At 53.1% G+C, this 19,054-nt stretch overlaps 1 protein-coding gene across 1 annotated transcript; it reads right to left on the bottom strand.

The window, feature by feature from the left end:
• Positions 1–453: 453 nt before the first annotated feature.
• On the bottom strand, positions 454–5,074 carry Zscan10 (zinc finger and SCAN domain containing 10). The gene is made up of 5 exons (XM_055604405.1): positions 4,682–5,074; positions 3,528–3,792; positions 3,290–3,354; positions 3,065–3,122; positions 454–2,094 (listed from the first exon to the last, which is right to left on the bottom strand). The coding sequence occupies exons 1-5, from the start codon at positions 5,072–5,074 to the stop codon at positions 536–538; spliced, it is 2,340 nt and encodes a 779-aa protein (XP_055460380.1). The 3' UTR covers positions 454–535.
• Between the last annotated feature and the right edge of the window lie 13,980 nt (positions 5,075–19,054).

Raw genomic sequence — 19,054 nt, 5'->3', positions numbered from 1 at the left:
ATGTGCTGACTGTGGGCACTTTGCCGGCCTTACATTACAGCCAGGAGAGAATAGCTCAGCGCTACAACAGGACGTGGGTTGGTTCCTCAGCACAGGGGGCGCAGGTCAGCAGGTGGGGTGTTGGCTTTGAAGGTCCTAGGTTTGATGCCCAGCGTTACCTAAACCATACATGGTGGCACATACCCGAAAGCCAAACACTCAGAAAGTAAAGGCAGTAAGTCCAGAAGTTCAAGGTCACCCCCAGCCACAGGATACCCTGTCCCTAAAAAGAAAAGAGCAGAAAAAAAAAAAAAAATCAGAAAGACCAATCTTGAGAAGGCAACTTTATTTTAAACCTCTAAAAAAAAAACCAAAAAAACAAAAAAACACACACGCCAGGGGTCAGCGAAAGAGGTCACAGCTGGGGTGGGGGGGGGGGGGGGGGGGGGGGGGGCGGGGGGGGGGAGGGTGGAGGAACCGGGAGGAGGGAGGTGCGAAGGGGGCATCCCAGGGAACCTGCCTCCCGCGGGGAGGTGGTGGGGGACCGGCCGCGGGGTCAGTAGAGCGTCTCCCGGGCGTGGGTTCGCATGTGGCGCAGCAGGTGCGAGTTGCGGCTGAAGCCGCGGCCGCACAGCACGCACGAGTAGGGCCTGGCGCCCGTGTGGACCAGGAGGTGGCGCAGCAGGTTGCAGCTGCGGTTGAAGGTCTTGCCGCACTCGGGGCACTCCTGGGAGGCCTCGGCCTCCGGCCTCGCCCCGGAGTGCGTCACCAGGTGGCGCTGCAGGTGCGCGTTGCGCCGGAAGCTGCGGCCGCAGGTGGGACAGCTGTAGGGCCTCTCGCCGGTGTGGCTGCGGCGGTGGCGGGCCAGGTTGGAGCTGTTGCGGAAGCGGTGGCCGCAGGTGTCGCAGGCGTGGGGCTTCTCGCCGGTGTGGATGCGCTGGTGGCGGGCCAGGTGCGCGCTCTGGCTGAAGCCCTCCCCGCACTCGCTACAGCGGCAGGGCTTCTCGCCCGTGTGGCTGCGCAGGTGGCGGGTCAGGTCCCGCATCTGGCGGAAGCTCTTGCCGCACTGGGCGCAGTGGAAGGGCCGGAGGCCGCCGTGGGTCAGCAGGTGGCGGACGAGGCCGGCGCGCCTCACGAAGCGTTTCCCGCACTGCGGGCAGGCGTGGGGCTTCTCGCCCGTGTGCACCTGCTGGTGGCTGGCCAGCTGCGCGCTCTGGGCGAAGCAGCGGCCGCACACCTGGCAGGAGAAGGGGCGCTCGCCCGTGTGCACGCGCCGGTGGGCCAGCAGGTGCTCACTCCGCCGGAAGGCCTTGCCGCAGTCGGCGCACGCGTGGGGCTTGCTCTCGCGCCGGGGGCGGGGCCCGCCGGGGTCTCCCGAGGGCCCCCGGTCCTTGCCCTTGGCGTGGGCGCGCAGGTGGCGCTTGAGGCTGGAGTGTCGCCGGAAGGTCTGGCCGCAGTGGGGGCAGGGGATGGCGGGCGTGGCCGGCGTCTTGGCCCTGCCCTTGCCCTCCGAGTCCGCCCCGGGCTTCTGCTCCGGGGAGTGGGCCAGCAGGTGCTTCATGAGGCTGGAGCGCCTCTGGAAGCCCTGGTCGCACTCAGCGCAGCGGAAGGCGGGCTCGGAGGTGTGCGTCAGCAGGTGCTTGGCCAGGTGCGAGCTCTGGCGGAAGCGGTGGCCGCACAGGTGGCAGGCGTGCGGCCGCTCGTCGGTGTGCGTGCGCACGTGCAGCCTGAGGATGGAGCTGCGCCCGAAAACCTTCCCGCACCACAGGCACTGGAAGGAGCGGGCCTTCAGGTGGGCTCGGGAGCCGGGGTGGGCCTGCAGCTGGTGGGTCTTCAGCTGGGACATCTTCCGGAAGTTCACCCCGCACTCTGTGCAGATGAACTGCGTCTCCGCCTGCGGCTGCGGGCCGTCTGCAGCCACCCTGGCCGCCACAACCTCACCGCCCTCAGCCGGGGCCCCTTCCCAACCAACACCGCTCGTCTCCTGCCCTAGTGTGAGGGCCTCTCCTGGGACTCCCGGGTTCTCTGTCTGGAGCTCTGGGACGACAGGCCAAGCAGTCGCTTGAGGCTCTTCGGCTTTAAGCTCCTCCTTGTCGGGTATTCTGCTCCCAAATCCTGGAAAAGAAGCGAAGGCGGAGGCCTGGGTTGGCGGCGCACGCCTTCCATCCCAGCAGTTTGAGAGGCAGAGTTTGCCGCTAGCCCGGTCTACACAGACAGTTCCACAACAGCCGGAGCCACGTAGAGACCCTGCCTTGAAAACCAACAGCCAAGAAGAGAAGAACAAGCAGCAGCAGCATAATAACAACCTGTTGTGGTTGTTGTCTGGTCTTTCCGAAAGAGCTGTCTGCGTTATCAGAACCTGATGGGTTTAGAAGTGGAAAGAAACCCAGGATCCTGCAAAGGTGGCGATGGGCAGAACTTGACCACAAATAAGGATGTCTTTGTTGGCTGGGCGTGATGGCGCACGCCCGTAAAGTGGGTCCAGGACAGTCAAGACTACACAGAGGAACCCTGTCTCGAGAAAGAACGCCCCTGTTCTCTACCCCTCTATTTCCTGCTGTCTTCAGACAGATTCTCCATATTGCCTGTAATGAGGAATCCCTCTACCTGAGCCTCCCAAATGCTGGGATTACACCACAAGCCACCGTGTCCTGACTCCGCCACAGCCCTTTAAAGCATCCAATTAAGGTCCACTAAATACATTTACAATGGCATGCAACAGTCACAGCTATCTCATATCCACTAGCAGCCTCTTTCTTGGCCAGTTCTCTTCCCTTTTTTATGTGTGTAGGTATTATGCTGGGTGCGGCAGTGAAGGCTCTCAGGTGGTAGTGGCAGGTGGGTCTTGAGTTGATGATCAGCCTGAGTTACATAGTGAGACCTCGTCTAAGAATAATGATTGCTATGGGGGGGGGGGGAGCAGACAGTTGCTAGATTTAGTTATGGGTGCCACTATTAGTAAATGAACACACACACACTCACACAGCTTCTGGCAGCATCCACCCAGCAACAGGTTAGAAAGCCTGATGGTTCCTGGGACTGTGAGCGAGGAGCCTTCAGTGGCCAGGACTGTGGAGGAGCTTACCGAGAGGGTTTGCAGGCCAGGCTTTCTTATCTGAGGAATCCTCAAAGGTAAGGGACTCCTGCAACGAGAGCCAAGACCCCCGTGAGTGAGGAATGTGCTCGGTGGCCTGAGTCAGATGGGCACACTTTCTGGGATTAAATAGAAGGAAACATGGATTGCTAAAAGGCGGAGTGGAGAACATCCTGGGCCCGAGAAAGACTTGTGAGAGGGATCAGCTCAGCTTACCAGCACAGCTGCCAGCTCTTGGTCTCTGGAATGCTCCTCAAGCCATGGGGGGGCCTGAGAGGGGTCTGAGAGCATTGGGAGAAGACAGGTGTTAGACTGTCGGCTATGCCAGGCTTCAAGGCCGTAACCAGCCACACTCCAAAGCCAGCACTCTCACCACACACTCCTCCCCGACTTCCGGCTCCCCACCCACACGTCCAGTCTCTCTCCCCGAACGCCAGGGTCACCAGCTCCTCACTGCTTTCTGGCAGGTCCTGGAATATCTCCTGGGGCTCCGGGCTCACTGGCCAATTTGAACTCGGAGCGAGCGTCCACTCCTCGGGGTCAGCAGGCCGGACGGGCACTGCCTGAGGCGCGGATGATTCACTGAACCGATGAGCCACCGGGGTCTCCTCCGAGGGTAGCTCCCTTTTGGGGCTGTGGCCAGGGACCTGGGAAGGGCTGTTTTGTCCCTTTGAGATGCTGTCTGCAGGAGCGCTCTTGGCAGCACTGAAGCTAAAATCCTGTTGAAAACATCTGTCTGAGGAGGCAGACAGGCTGCCTTCCATCCACAGGCTACTTGAGTCTACCGAGACAGGACAGAGACACAGGGAGAGTCACATAGCTAAGAATGAGTTGGCGGGGGCTGGAGAGATGGCTCAGAGGGTAAGAGTGCTTGCTCTTCTTCCAAAGGTCCTGGGTTCAATTCCCAGCAACCACGTGGTGCCCCACCACAGAAGGGGCGCTTTCATACTCCACATTAGAAGAGCCCATTTGCATTTTACACCAGGGGAGGGAATGTACATGCAGTTCATGCTATGAGCCACCCAGCAAGCCGCACTGTTCCTGGTTTGCCCCAAGCTAGAGCCTGTGCTGGCTCAGGTGCCTCTAGAGCCCAAAGCTGATAGCAGCAGGAACTAGCTAGACATCAAAGGAACAAGAAGAGAGCGTGGCTCAGACGTGACAAGCCGTGGAAATGTGGCCAGAGGCGAGGTGGGGTGAAGAAAGACCTCAATCCTAGCACCCCAGAGGCAGAGGCAAGAGGCAGGCACAACTTGTGTGTTCAGAGCCAGAAGGGTCTACACAGAGATACAGGACAGCCGGGGCTACATAGGGAGACACAGTCTAGACCACAGGGAGGATGACACTTAGTATGATGACTGACTGGCCTGACTGGAGCCACCACCCCTTCTCGCTGCCTGGAGACGAGCCGGGAGGCAGTTTTCCTGTTTGGCTGGGGATGTTAATCTGCTAAATTCTAAACACCTTTGTGGTGATGGGCAGCCTGAGCTCTAGGGTTCTAGTCACAGATGGAGACAGGTGGAGTCCGCAGACCTTTCTTCTTGAGGGAATCCATTGCCGACCCCTGGCCCCTACCGCTCTTGTTCCGCCGGCCCTACAGCCCCGTCTCACCAGTGGCCCCGCGTGGCTGGTGTCTCGGGGCACGCCCTCCAGCAGCTGAACCACCTCCTCTCCATCCCTGAGCGGCTGGCCCTGTAGGCGGCACAGCACATGCGGGGGCAGGACGCTCAGGAACTGCTCCAGCACCAGCAGCTCCAGAATCTGCGTCTTGGTGTGCAGCGCCGGCCGCAGCCAGTGATGGCATAGTTCCCGGAGCCGGCCCAGGGACGCCCGCGGCCCCATATCTTCCTGGTATTGGAAGCATCTGAAGAGCTGATGAGCCACCTCGGGCCTGGGCCTGGCCTCAGCCAGCCTGGGGTCCTCCTTGCCGACCTCATCGTCCTCTAGCTTCACTGCTCCGAACTGCTCCGGTTCCACGGCCCCTGGGACTGGTTCCGACAGCATCTTTCACAACTCCTGCCGAGGGGCCGGCTTTTCGATCACTTTCTCCAGCTCCTTCCACACCTGTGGAGCTGAAGACCCTACATTAGGATCTGCTGCAGAAAACCAGGTTCCTGTTTTCCCAGCACTCAGGATGTGGAGACAAGAGGATCAGGAATTCTAGGCCAGCCTTATCTACATAAGGGGAGAAAAAAAAAAAAGGTTCATGAAAACAAGGTGCCTGTAGGAAGGTTAAGCCCTACCTGAGTTACAGGCATTAAAAAAATATGAATACGGGCCAGGCATGGTGGCTCAGCATGGCCTGCACAGAGCGCTGGAACTAAATAGAAAGACTCTTGTCTCAACCAAAAAGAGTATGCAGGAGAGATGGCTCAGTAGTCAGGGGCACTGACTGCTCTCCCAGAGGACCTGTGACAATTCACCTCTTCTGCCCACCCCCCCCAGGGCACTGTACCCCAGCAGTGTGTAGGCATATGTGCAGGCAAAACACCGCCACACAATAAAGAAATAAATCTAAAAGACAAAACATTAAATCTTGAATGTGGCTTCCTGAGGAGTCAGTTTCCCACTGTCAAGAGTGATGGCTAGCAGCTGTAGGAAGGCCTAGACAGAGCAGTCATGCAGGGACAGAAAAATCAGGTGGCTCTAGCATGGAGGCAGAGGCAGGCGGATCTCTGATCTTAAGGCCAGCCTGGTCTACAGAGCAAGTTCCCGGACAGCCAGGGCTACACAGAGAAACCCTGTGTTGAAAAAAAAAAAAAAAAAAGACAAAAAAATTGGGTAGTTCTGAGGGCTGGGACATGATTCAGCTGGTAGCCTAGCACGGACACACTCCTGGGTTCAGTCCCAGCCAGCACTGCATAGGAAGTTCTAGGCTATCCTGGGCTAGGACTTGGGGGGGGGGGCAGGGACTGGTGAAAATGGGAACGAAGGTAGTCTGGTGGTCGACAGCGCTTGCCGTGAAAGCACAAGGTCCGGAGTATGGACCTCAGCATCCACATACCAAGCAACACACGTCTGAAACCTAACCAGTGTGGGAGGCAGAGGCAGGAGGATGGACGGGACTCGCCGGCTGCCAGTGTAGCAGAAAAACAAGACCCGGGTTCACGCGGAGACCCAACTCAGAGAAGCAGGGCAGAGGCGCACTCAGGGCTGTCTTTCTTTGCACCCCCTCAGGTGTGTAAACACCACACACAGGACCATCCTGCACCACGGTCCTGTTGTACATCCTGAGACGTGGTGTTATTTTTCAGCCACCTTTCCCTCCTCCTGATGCGGCCTCTGTGGGCCCGGAACACTACGGAAGGGAGATTAAGGACAGAAAAATGTTTCATCTCTTTGGACTGGAGGGACGCCTCGGGGATTAAGAACACTTGCTGCTCTTGTAAGGGACCCAGGTTGGTTCTCAGCATCCACATGGTGGCCTATGACTATCTGTAACTCCAGGTCCAGGGTATCCAGTGCTCTCCTCTAGCCCCTGGGGCCTACCAGGCAAGCATGCAGGCAAAACATTTGTCCATACAAAATAAAAATAAATCAGCCTTTAAGAATTTGTTTTTCGGGCATGGAAATGGGATGGCACAGAGGTGAAGAGCTCTGGCTGCTCTTCCAGGGGTCCTGAGTTCAATTCCCGGCAGCAACATGGCTCACAGCAATCTACAACGAGATCTGGTGCCCTCTTCTGGCGTGCAGAACACTGCATGCATAATAAAGAAATCTTCAGAAAAATCGTTTATTGAGCACGCTACAACCGAGCTGTGGGCCAGGCAGTAAGGAGAGTCCCGCCAGCTAGCTTTGGGTCCACAGTCCTCCTGCCTGACCTCCCAACTGGGATTACAGCTCTCACTCTCCCCGGCGAGCAAAGGAAAGTGCTTAAGACTGTCCACCAGGGGGCACCAGTTCTACAGGAGCAGGCCCTTGCTCCTCCGCCTTCCTTTTTAAGGAATTCAGGCCAGCTCCTTAAATTCTTCATTACTACTCAAAAGGCCTTTTCGCTTCTGTTTCCAGGTTAGGCGTGGAAACCGGAACCCAGAGCCTCAGGCATGTTAGGCAAACATTCTTCTAGTAAGCCGGTTTAAGCTCCTTCCAACAAGCTGGCGCTTTGGTGGCCGCCCTGAAACCGACCCCAGCCTTCCCACAAACAGTAGGAGTCCCGAGAGGGGGATGGGAGCAGAGCCTCAGGCATATACCCCATTAACTGTGGCCCAGGGCAGCGCCGCAGAGGGAGCGCTGCTGCGGTGCGGAGCAGGCATGGGGCTGTTCTTGCTCTCACCATTGTCGCTTATAATACGTCATCTAAGCTAGCAGGGTGAAGCGCCTCTGCCCAGAACTTTGGACGGATAAGTAGGTGTCCAGGCTGGAGAGTTCTCTAAATTCCCTTCGCAGGAGAGCTGTATTGTGTGGGAGTGTCACAGAACAAAGGAAATCCAGATTTTAAGCTGGTTTTGGGAAAGAAGAGGGTGCTGAAATGACCCGGACTGGACCGGTAGGAATGCCTACCCCCGGTCACGTTTTCTCCCTAACGCTCCTTCCCTCCCACACACAGCCTGTCCAATCCGGGCTCTTTCCTGCAACTTCAGACACTCATTCCCTCGGGGCTTCTCCAGCCCTTACTTCCACCGTCTGTGCCTCTGTTCTGGAACCCTGAGACACACCACCCGTTGGCTGCTGTTCCCCAGCCCCTGTCCATTGTAGTTCCCCCCCCCCCCCTGGCCTGAGCAAGAGCGCTGGGTCTAGCCATTTGAAGTGACTCACTTCAAAGACCGGGCATGTGCTACGAACCGTCAATGAGGATAGCTACCTCGAAGCCCTAAGAATTGAAGGACGAAGAGAGGAAGGTTCAGAGCAGAAAAGGGCACTCGAAAGCGAGGGGTGGGGGTGGGTGGGTGGGATGCGGCTCTGCTGGTTAAAAGGCTAGCCTAAGAACCTTAACTGAGCCCTGAGTCCAGTCCCCAGCACGCACATACAGCGGTGGAGAAACAGGCCGGAAACCCCAGAACTTGGGAGGCAAAGACGGGAAGAGTTCAAGGTCACCTCCAGCTTCACTGGGAATTCAAGGATAGCTTGGGATACAGATCTCAGTCCCATAAAGAAACAAACGAGTAAACAAAACAAGCAAAAAGAAAATGGGAGGAGGGCTATCAAACCCACAGGAGGACTGAAAATTTCAGGCTTGCCTAGACTACACCTAGAGTGAGGTACAGGGCTGGCCTGGACAACTTAGGAAGTCAGTTCCCAAAATAAAAAACAAGAGATGTTCCTAAGAAGTAGGGCATTTATTTTGCCTAGCCTGCACACCTAATCCCTCTCTTTCCTGTGGAAATGGGGTTCCATTTTGCTGTTTGGAGAAGCAGATGGAAAACAAATTCGAGAGATGGCTCTAGGGTTAAGAGCACAGGCTGCTCTTCCAGAGGTCATGAGTTCAATTCTCAGTTCCCACGTGGCGGCTCGATGCTGTTTATGGAATCTGGTTCCCTCTTCTGGCGTGCAGATGTGCGCGCCAACGAAACCTCCACACACATAAAATAATCTTAAGGAGACAAGGACAACTAGAGAATGAATCACCGTTGCAGAACATGCTGGTGAGAACACTTTCCAATCCAGCCAGCATTCTGAGGCTCACTTCAGCCGGCGCCAACTCACTTGCTAAATCAATGTACCTAACAGGTTCAGAGAGGCCAAGAATGATTTACTCACAGTCATACCTGGTGCAGCTATAACGCCTGTGAACATGAAAATGGGGCTCGGGGCCTGTTATTTCTGTATGAGATTCTGCTCTATGAGATTCTGCCAGTGTTAGCCTGGAGTATCGCAGCACTGATAAAAAATAGAGAATCCTAGATTCGTGTCAAAAAACCCAGCGAGCCACAGAAAGCTGCTGGAATTTCTAGGTGAGGCCTCGACAATGGGCTTCCAGGAGATGGAATTCAGGCAAGTTGGCCTCAGAAAGTCTGTCCCTCCCCCTCAGGTCTCCGGGACAAAAACCCTATTAATATGCACCTCTGTAGGGGGTTGGCTGGGTGTGGGGCGAGAAATCTCTCCAGAGAAATCTGGCCAGCCTAAATCTGTACGTAAGCACTGCCATAAAGCCCGCCCACACTGGCGTTTCAGAGGCCAGGGTGGCACTCCGCCAAAAATACCCCCTTCTCTCTGCGAGTGGTTCCCTTTGCTCAAGTTTGTTGGCCTGGTTTCCTCAGACCTGGGCTCCCCTCCTGATTCCCGTCAGTCCGACTGAGAGCACTCGGCCCCATCACCTCTAGGATCCTTCCTCATACCCCCAAGGCCACAAATGTATCATGCAGTCTGGCATTGGCGTCTCCAGATTTACCCGGCTCATTTTCCCCAAGACTTTCCAGCCACCAACCCACCAGTAGGGCCCGAAAACCCCCTTCACTCTCCAATCTGCCCTAAGCCTACACCCCAGCCCTCCAACTCACCACTCCAGGTACCTACTCCTGCGCTGAGATGTTTGGGAGACCTTGGAGGGATCCGGGACAAGAGCCAGCATAGGCCAGCTTGGGGAAGGACTCCGGGGAAATGGAACAGGAAGTTCCCTGCCTAACCCATCCCTTTCAGGTAAGGGGATAAAGGGGTTTCCAGGAATTAACCCTTCACCTCCCAGTTTGGGTGGGGTGGGGAAATGGGTGGGGCCAGAAAGATCAAGACAAAAGTGACGATAGACTCTGCTGAGCCCCACGTAGGGGCCAAATTACTCCATGCCAGAGCTTCCCTATTTAAACTGGGACAGACTTGCACCCCTTTTGGGACAAGAGCTGCAGTTTTAAGTGCTTGCTGTGTGTAGGCCTCTTAGCTTGGTTTTCATTCACGTAACAAATATTTCTCTACGTTTCGTATCAAACAGCTCTAAGGACATAGAGCTAACTTGAGGAGTTACACCCTGCCTGGGGTGTGTGGGGGCCGTGGGAGTTGCGGTCCCAAGGAACAGGAGAGACAGCAGTAGTAAGAAATCAAACAGGCCAGGCAGAGTGGCAAACACCTTTAATCCCAGCAGCACTCAGGAGGCAAAGGCAGGTGGATCTCTATTAGATCATGACCAGCCTGCTCTACTTACCAGGTCACATGAGGTTACACAGTGACAGCTTGTCTCAAAAAAGAGCAAGGAACTGAAGCCAGTTGTGAAGGTTCCTGCCTGTAATTCTATGGTTTGCGTGGCTGAGGTTGGAGGAATTCCAGGTTAGCGTGGTCTAGAGTGAACTTGTCTCAAAAAACCCATAACCAAGAGATGCACCTCCGTTTGTAGAATGCTTGCCTTGCGCGCAGGGACCTCTGGGTTCAGTCCTGCACACATCATAAATTGGGCGTGAATGTGCACACCTGTGATCCCTGCATTTAGGAAACGGAGGCAGGAGGATCAGCAGTTCAAGTCTCCCTCAGCTAAATATGGCGTTCGAGGTAAGACTGGTCTACATAAAATCCCGCCTCAAGACAAACCAAAAACCAAATACAGGGCCAGTGACTCCCGCGAGGCCTCTGACAACGTGTACCTCCACCCCACCCCCAAATAGATAGATAGATAGAGAGAGATGTAGTGAGAAAAAGGTAAAATTCCCAAAACACACAGGAAAAAAAGTAAGAGGTGTTAAGGAAGAGGGGACTCCTCGGTCCATTGAGCTTTCTGAAGTTTCCCCCCAGAATCCTGCTTTTGTCTTACTACTACCGCCCTCCGCCTCGCCCCGCCCCTCAGGGGAAGTGACCTCCCAAAGGCTCTGGAGCCCACTTCAAAGGGAAGCCCTCCTCTTTGCTTTGATAGGCGCTCTTAGTGCGCGCACTTCCTCCGGGGACTCAGTGGCGCAGTCTGGTGTGTCCACCGTGTCTCCATCACTCGGGAGGGTCAGGGGACCTCGGCGCTGGTCGCCCCACTGCCCTGATGCCTCAGTCCAGCCTTGCTCTGGCCGTTCTCAGGTTTCCCTGCTCACGTCAGCACCCAGCTTTTTTTTAACCGTCTGGGATGGATCTCACTGGACCACCGCTCTGCGTCCGCGGCGCAGGGCCTAGCGCCCCGCGCGCCGGAGCCAGAAAAACGCTGAGCTGAGCGTTTCCAGTTTCTCAGTCTCAGACTCCTCCCACAGTCTAGAAACTTTGACTCCCTTCTGGAAGCCCGACCCTAGGAGAGGTGGCCCCGACGCCCCGGGCTGGATGGGCGTGGCCCTCTCAGGAGGGGCCGTCCCGGGGTCGAGGGCTGGAGCGCCTCCTGCGGGTTTCTGCACAGCTGGGCCCAGGGGTTAGAGTCTACCTGTCTCTGGTTGTGGTGGATAGGGGGAGGCGAGAAGCAGCAAGGGTTCTGAGAGGGGGAAGAAGTCTGAGGTGTTTAAAGCTTACGTAATCAGGTTCCCCAACTCCTGCCTCCTTGCGTGGTCTGAGCTCCCGTACATGCACTCACACACTAGCCCTAGACTTGGGTCTAACCCTGCTTCTTGAACTCTGGTGGACGCAGCCGCCCCCTCTGGGGAAGCGGAAACCACCGTGCACCCAGCAGAGGGCCCTTGACTGATGGCCCAGTAGAACCTAGGTCACATGGGTGAGAGGGAGCAGGGAACTGCTGGGTCAGAAAAGCCTCCCATAGACCAGCAAGCGGGACTTCCAGGGAGCGCTAGGTGGGTGGGCACGGGGGGGGGGTACACCCCCCACTGTGTTCAGGTACAGAGATGCGGGACAGTGTTTCCTACAGGCCCTTCCTGCGTTTCTTACAAATGTGTTTTGTGTTTATGAGTGTACGTGTGTGTGTGTGTTCGTGTGTGTGTGTGTGTGTGTTCGTGTGTGTGTGTGTGTGTGTGTGTGTGTGTGTGTGTGTTCGCCTTTGTGTGCCGGCTGAGAATCCGTGTCAGTTGACTTCTGTGATTATCCCCAACCCCCTCCCCCTGAGAGGGGCTGTCACTATGTATACCAGCCTGACCTCAAACTCACAGAGGGATATCCCCCTGCCTCTGCCTTTCCTCCAAGTACTGGGGTTAAAGGCATGTGCCACTGTGCTTGTCTCTCTCCACCTCCTCTTTCTTTTCTTTTTTTAAGCTGGGGTATCACTCTGTAGCCTTAACTAGCCTTGAGCTTGCTCCGTAGAGCAGGCTGGCCTGCCTTAGAGCTCTGCCTGCCCCTGAGTGCTGCGTTAAGGGCTGGTCAGCCGTGCTCCACCACCCCTGCCTCCTCTTTTTGAGGCAAGGTCTCTCGCTGAACCTGGAGGTGGACGACAGGCTAGACTGGGACCCACCTACCGCTGCCTCCCCAGTGCGGGGAGCGCCAGTGTGTGCCGCCGCACCAGGCTTTGGATGTCGGTGCTGAGAGTGTGGTCTCGGGACCTCATTGTCATGGCACTGGATTGTCTAAGCCGTCTCCCAAGTCCCCACTCGTTATCTCTGAGGAGAAACAGGCAGGTTAGTTGTAGGGCGTTTGTTCTGGTTAGTTTCTTGTCCTCCTGGCGGGAGCTGGAGTCGTGTGGGAAGGGGAAGCTCCGGTGAGAAAACGCTTCCGTTAGATTGTCTGTGGTTAAACCCGTAGGGCATTTTCTTGATTAAGGACCGCTGTGGCAGAGCCAACTCACCCAGGGGTGGGGGCGGGGGTCTCTGGGTGGTATAAGAAAGCAAGTTGGGCAGCTTATGAGGAGCAAGCCAGTAAGCAGTGTTCTTCATGGCCCCTGCTTCAGTTCCAGCCTCCGGGTTCCTGCTCTGGCTTCCCTTTACAAAGAACTGTGTGGTGCAGGGTGAAATAAACCCTTTCCTCCCCTTGGTGGCCATGGGTTTCTCCTGGCCACAGACAGCAAACGGACACAGCGCTTCTTAGGGGCTCTGTCTGGCATTTTGTCATAGTCAAATAGCGCAGATCTGAGAAGACTGCCAAGACGAAATATCACTGCATCACTGTGCACTCTCACGGTTGCTGTGGACCTTGGCCCTCTGGCAGAAGGCCACCAGCTTTTACCTCTGGGGACTTGCTCCCACCCAGTCCACACCTTACATTTTAGAAGGAAGCCACTTACACTGCTGCCTAAAGAGTAGGAAGCTACGCCCTGCCTCTTCCAGAAAAGAACCACCACATAACTTTATCTGTTTACTTTTTGGTGCCGGAGATTGAGCCCAGGGCCAGGACCACTGAGTCCAGTGAGCTTTCTCTCCCGGGCACCCTGCCTTCTGGTGCTGAGATGATCAGAATGCCCACATGCCTTCATGCCCATCTGCTTCAGTGTCTAACTTACTGATGACGGCAGCTTGAAAATCAAGCCAACACTGGGGACACTCTGGGTATCACATCGCAGGAGGTGACAGCAGCAAAAAGTATTTTGGGATGCTGACAGTGTCCTGGTTTCTTAAAAATGCACTGACTTCTCAACCCTAAAGGGCAACCCAAAAGTCACACCCGAGTGACTTTTGAGCTCAGTTCCAATGATGGCCCTTTGTGCCTGCACTATCAGTAGGCAGTGTTTCTGGGTGCTGGGGTAGAGGGGTTTAGACATTCTTGGCCCTGAGTTTCACAGTTGACCCTGTTGTCAACAATCAGAAATAGAAGTGTTTGATGTTGCTGTCTAAAAGGTTCTGCCTGTCCTTTCAGGGCTAGCCCTGGCTAAGGCTGTGGCCACCAGTGCCAAAGCCTGACAACATAGGAGCTAGGCCTGGGCAGGAGTCTGGGACTGGGGTGTTATCCGGATGAGTCTTGCTTAGTCACCACAAGGACCTGTTCTTGTCACACCAGGTGTGTGGAGGTCAGAGGTCAACTTCCTTCAGGAGATGGGTCTCCCCTTCCACCATGTGGGTCCTAGGGTCCTCAGCATATCGGGCTTCATAGCCTTTGTCTGCTGGGCAGCAATCTCACTAGCTCCCCTTTCTTTTTCTTCCTTTTCAAATGCTGAATGATCTCTAAGATGTGAGTCACGCACTCAGAGTGAGCAGGCCAGCTGCTGTGTGTGTGTGTGGTTTTGTAATGGACCCCAGACCTTATCACAACTAACAACAGAGTCGAAGTGCGATCCAAGCCATAAAACCGGATGCGTACACAGCACCACCTGCCAAAATGAACACAAAAGACGTAATCTGTTAACATTCATGATTCTGAGAAAAGCTCTAAATGTGCTAACTTTGCTTTTGGGCTTCGGTAGTTTTGCTTCTGGCTAACTATTCTTGCTACCTGGGGTATGTTAACTCGGGATAAGGTTTTGTGTTTAAAAAAAATTACCCTGAGGAAGGCTCAGGACCACACTGGGATCCCGAGCACCCAATGCAATCACTGGGTGGCTACGATCGCCTCCTACGGTAAACTTTCTATGGGCTTAAAGCTGGGTGCTAGTGGTCTTCTCCTGTGGATGCTCCACAACAGTTTATGTATTTGCGCAAGGGTCTTAGCTGGTCTCGCACTTGAGATCATCCTAGCCCAGTCCAGAAATCCTGGATTACTGCTTACCATGCGTCACCACACCAGACCACGATTTCTGTGCCTGTGTGTATATGTGTGTCTCCCTCAATCACTCTCCATCTCATGGTTTTCAAACTGTGTCTCGCTGATCATGGAGCTAGAATGAATAGCCAGAGAGCCCCAGGGATCCTATATGTGACTCTCTAGTACTTGGGTTACAGGCACACGGAAGTGAGGAAACTTTTTCCGTGAGGCCCTGGGCATCAGACTCCAGCCACTGTGTGTGACAAGGGACCCTTCACTGGCTCAACGATCTTCCCTGGTCCCATTTGTATTTTTATTTATTTATTTATTTATTTTGAGGTGCTGGGTGTTAACATTTAGGCAGCCTGCTTCCTGGTTGCCTAGTAACGTATGATGTCATCACGTGTCCACCGCCAGGTAGAGGCGCCTGGCAGGCGTGGTTCAGCTGTGCAGGAGCTATAAACAAACCCCTCCCTGCCTCTTCGTTCTCTCTCCTGAGCTCCTGTTCTTCCTCTCTCCCCTCCCCTATCATGTCTCCCTCTCTCTTCCCTGTCTCTCTCCATCTCCATCCAATAAACCTTTCATACCCTATCTGTTGTGCACATTGTCATTTCATTGGTGCACGGGCCTGGAAGGTCTCTTCTGGGCCTCCGGTAGTCATGCCAGGACCCCTTCCACGAACCAGGATGCCAGCAACAGATCTGTCTTCTGTTCCACCCATCACCAACCACTACTCCACCATATATGTCCGAAACCTACCCTTTCTCCCGACTGCTCTGCCTTGCCTTCTACCCGCCCTTTACTGCTGCAACCTGCCATGAGCCGAGCACCAGGCACAGGATGGACGCTTTGCCACTCCCTCACCCACTACCCTCATTGCGCTAGAATCAGGGCGGAGGAACTGGGTGCTCACACCAGACTTCACTTTTAGCTGCTGGAACTACCACTGTGGACTCAGACACAACCCGACTCTAAACCATCCCCACCAGGTAAGCGAATTTCCGGCCAAGCTCTCAAGCTTACGCCCAGAGGATTGTTTTCACTTGCGCAGGCGACCACTCAGCCATGCCACTCATGAGCAGTTTCAAACCAGGCTGGGACAGCCATCCGGCCAGCAAGCACCCTGGGTCGCATGACCGCAGTCTCTGTGCGCCACCCTGGCTGCGCGCCGCACAGGGCAGGCGCCATGCTGGTTTTAACATAAAGAAGGAGCATCACGCCCCTCCCCCGCTCCTGCTGGCCTCTGACTACGTCCTAAAAACTGGCTCTCAAAATATCTCTGACCCCTAAAGCCCCACTTCCCAGCTTTTAAAAAAAATTTTTTTTTCTTCCTAATTTCAGTACACTCTACTCTTAAAAAGATTTTTAATGCTATAAATTCTTATCCAACGACTTATATAATTTACATTTATGACTTCCTCGTCATAATTCAGTCTACTTTATCTCCTTTTAGACTAAAAGCAACAAGTCTCATTTTAAATGGGTATGGATTTTTATAAAAATTTAAAGTTATATTTTACATGTTATATATATATATGATTCAACCCTGGATCAAAATAATTATATGATGCTGAAATTTCAAAAGGTTATAAAGGTCTATTCAAATTAAGCTCATTTAAAGTGTATATCTGACTGCCTATGTCTTTATCAATTTCTAGATTAATGAATGAATGCTGTTTCTCCCTCCATGAGCTGCCTATGGTCTGGATTCACTACTAGGCTTTCTGGCTAATAGGTTTGGTATAATAAATTCAAATGTAATTTTAAAATTGCTTTATACTGTTCTACTATATTGTTGGTTTTAAAACTTATAACTTGGGGATTACTAAATAAAAGTTTTTGCCTAGATATCCTTAAACTATATGATATAATTTCAACGATACTCTAACTTGAGATCTATTAATTTTAGAGGCATTTGTGTTTCTGTGAAAACTTGATCATTGTGCCATATCTTCACTATCAGTGTCTTATTTTCTAAATATGATAATATTATTAATCGATAGCATAGCCTAAAACTTTTATAAGCTATGGACTTTTGTATAGTAAATCCTAAAGTCCTAATATTTAATTATTAACAAACGCAAGTTAATAGTCATCTCATAGATGACCAAGTCCTCTAACATGTCCAAGAATACACTGATAGTCCTACAGACGCAAACGTGGTCTCACTGCCATATTAAATAGCTGAGGATGGTCCCTGGGCCACCATACAGGAGTTGGAATAAATAATAAGAGAGGAGTCTTCTACAGCACAAACCTGTGCTCTAGACCTTGCTGCTCTGAGGCTGTCAGCCTTCCTGCAGAAAACAAGAGGTCTGCAATTACCGCCCCCCCCCCCTCCAGGCAACTGTTTCAAACGCAGCCGAGAAGGATGCTGGTGCCACAGCTGCTGCCTCAACAAGCCATGGCTGCCTGCTGGCAGACTGACCTCTGGAAGTCAAAATGCTCCCATGCAGGCTTGTCCTCTGTGCTCAGCCATGGAGGCTCAACCAGCACAAGATCACAGACACTTCCGGCCTTCCAGCTCCGTGGCCTGGTGGAAGACAAATGGCTCCTAGATTCAGTGACCTCCACCACCCTCGTGCGGCCCAGGGTAACATTGCAGGTCTGTTTCAACCTCACCCTCGGGTCCCATGGGCATCTTGCCAACTTCTCTCTTTGGAAGCTTCAGGTGCCTTCTCAGTCTTCATATGCAGAAGACCAGGCCTAAAGCCTCACTCCTAGAGCTGTTACTGTCAGGTCTAGACACAGTCTTCTTTGCTACCAGACCCCCAAAACAGGCCTCAGATGTAACCTTTTACCATCCCTTTAGCTAAAGGACAATAAATGTCCACAGCAGTCTCACCTACGTCTCATGGTAAATAATTGAATACAAGTCCGAGGAATATAAAAGTTTAAGTTATGAGGACCTTAAGTTTTGAGGTTGGTAAATGCAAATTATGAAGGCCGCAAGGTCTAAGGTGATTTAAGGCATCCTAAATAGATAAAAAGGCTTCACATTTCCTCCCATTGCTATGCGACTGTTACATTGACTGTCCGAGCTTTGGCCTTTATCACTAGAGCTCTGATTTATTAAACTAACTCTGATAAAAACATCCCACTGTCCCCACCCACTACCACGATTCCAAGCTCAAGATTTTAAATGTCCTTTGGTTTGTCTTTTAAGTATAGACTTAAAAATTGCTTCTCATTGTGCTAGACTTATGTACATCCAGTCTTCTGGACAGAAAAAATAAGCCTCCCTTCAATGATGTGTGATCTTACTAAAAGTTAAGATCAAGTGAGCTTTTGCCCCTTCTACTTCACGAAAGGCTTCTGCCTTTTCAGAGCTCACCTTAAACAATGTTTATGCTGTTAACAAAAATGTGTATGTCCACTGCCTTTTTCCACAATGTACATTTCACTGCAAATTACAATTGTCATGCCAACATGTGTAAAGTGTATCTCCTTTGTAAACTTAGAAGTAATTCTTGTAAGCTGCCAGAAATCCACCCAAATCCACCTCTCAGGTCAGTTGGGCTCCAGATAAGAACTGCACCTATTGCCTCTCTCAGAGGGTGGGATTCTTCCCTTTCCCTGGATTTGGGACTTCCCTGTCCTGGCTACCTGATCAATACATTCCTACACCCTACACCAGCCGATTGGTGAGTCTTCACTTCTGATTGGCGCAAACGCTTCCTACCGCTCTCGCCAACCTACATCCAAACCCTTCATTTAGGACCTTCTCCCTTGGGTGAGATTTTCCCTCTATCAGCACACTCATCTAAGAAATCCTAGCTAGCTAAACGGTGTCTGCTACGGGCAACTGGGCCCTTGGTCTCTGGCCAGCGCTGACTAGCTGTTGGAACAGACTGTACCATACTATTCTGCTGAGTCAAACCTTGTCCTTGGGACATCTTGACGGGTCACTGAGTCCGACCTGCCCAATGGGAATAGTCCGTTTGTATGTTCCTCCAGATTCTCCTTGGGATGTCTTCTGGAGAATTTCAGATTTCTACACCTTGCACCTGCTTTAATGGCCTTTAATCTTACACACCTGTAACCAGACTTGGCCTCAATTTCCTTAGATGACAAATCCAAAGCAAACCCTTTTTAATCACTGTCAGTGATCTGGTAAATGGAGGCTCCCTCAGGTAAATGGAGGTTCCCATGTTCAAGTCTCTTCTTTGCTCCAAACCTTCCACCTCTGTTTTAAATGTACACCTAAAGGAATTTTCTCCATAACCTACTTAACTTTGTCTTCTGCCATTATCTGCATTCCAGTATCCTGCCAGACCCAGGTGTTTCCTACATCCACAACAGCACCAAAGCAGCTACCACAGGTGTTCCAGTTTGACCTCACAGATGTCCATCGAGCTGGACCTGCACTTTTCCCTCCTGGCCACTAATGTTCTCACAGACCCTGGACAGCATCAAAGCAATCTGCTCTTCCTGGCCTTGGCCAACATTTCAGCGGTTTGGCCTTCCTATTGCCTCCTTCGTGTCAGCTGGAAGTAGCTAAAGATGTCTGATATCTTCGCCCATTATCCACTTAGCAGCAAAAGGCTGGAATGGTGTGCTTCAGGCCCAGGACAAACAGCTTCAGGTTCTCCCAGCATTCCT

The sequence above is a fragment of the Psammomys obesus genome, unplaced genomic scaffold, assembly GCF_907164565.1.
Source record: "Psammomys obesus unplaced genomic scaffold, mPsaObe1.curated_primary_1811, whole genome shotgun sequence".
Lineage (NCBI taxonomy): Eukaryota > Metazoa > Chordata > Mammalia > Rodentia > Muridae > Psammomys > Psammomys obesus.
This window is presented reverse-complemented; position numbering and strand designations above follow the sequence as displayed.

What these genes read in the sequence shown, in the direction of transcription:
- Zscan10 (XM_055604405.1), bottom strand. Translation starts at nt 5,074, where the DNA reads ATGCTGTCGGAACCAGTCCCAGGGGCCGTGGAACCGGAGCAGTTCGGA. An exon ending in CCAGCCACGCGGGGCCACTG is followed by an intron (nt 3,793 to 4,681) that starts GTGAGACGGGGC and finishes TGTTTTCAACAG; the next exon opens with GATTTTAGCTTCAGTGCTGC. An exon ending in AAGAGCTGGCAGCTGTGCTG is followed by an intron (nt 3,123 to 3,289) that starts GTAAGCTGAGCT and finishes CTCTCGTTGCAG; the next exon opens with GAGTCCCTTACCTTTGAGGA.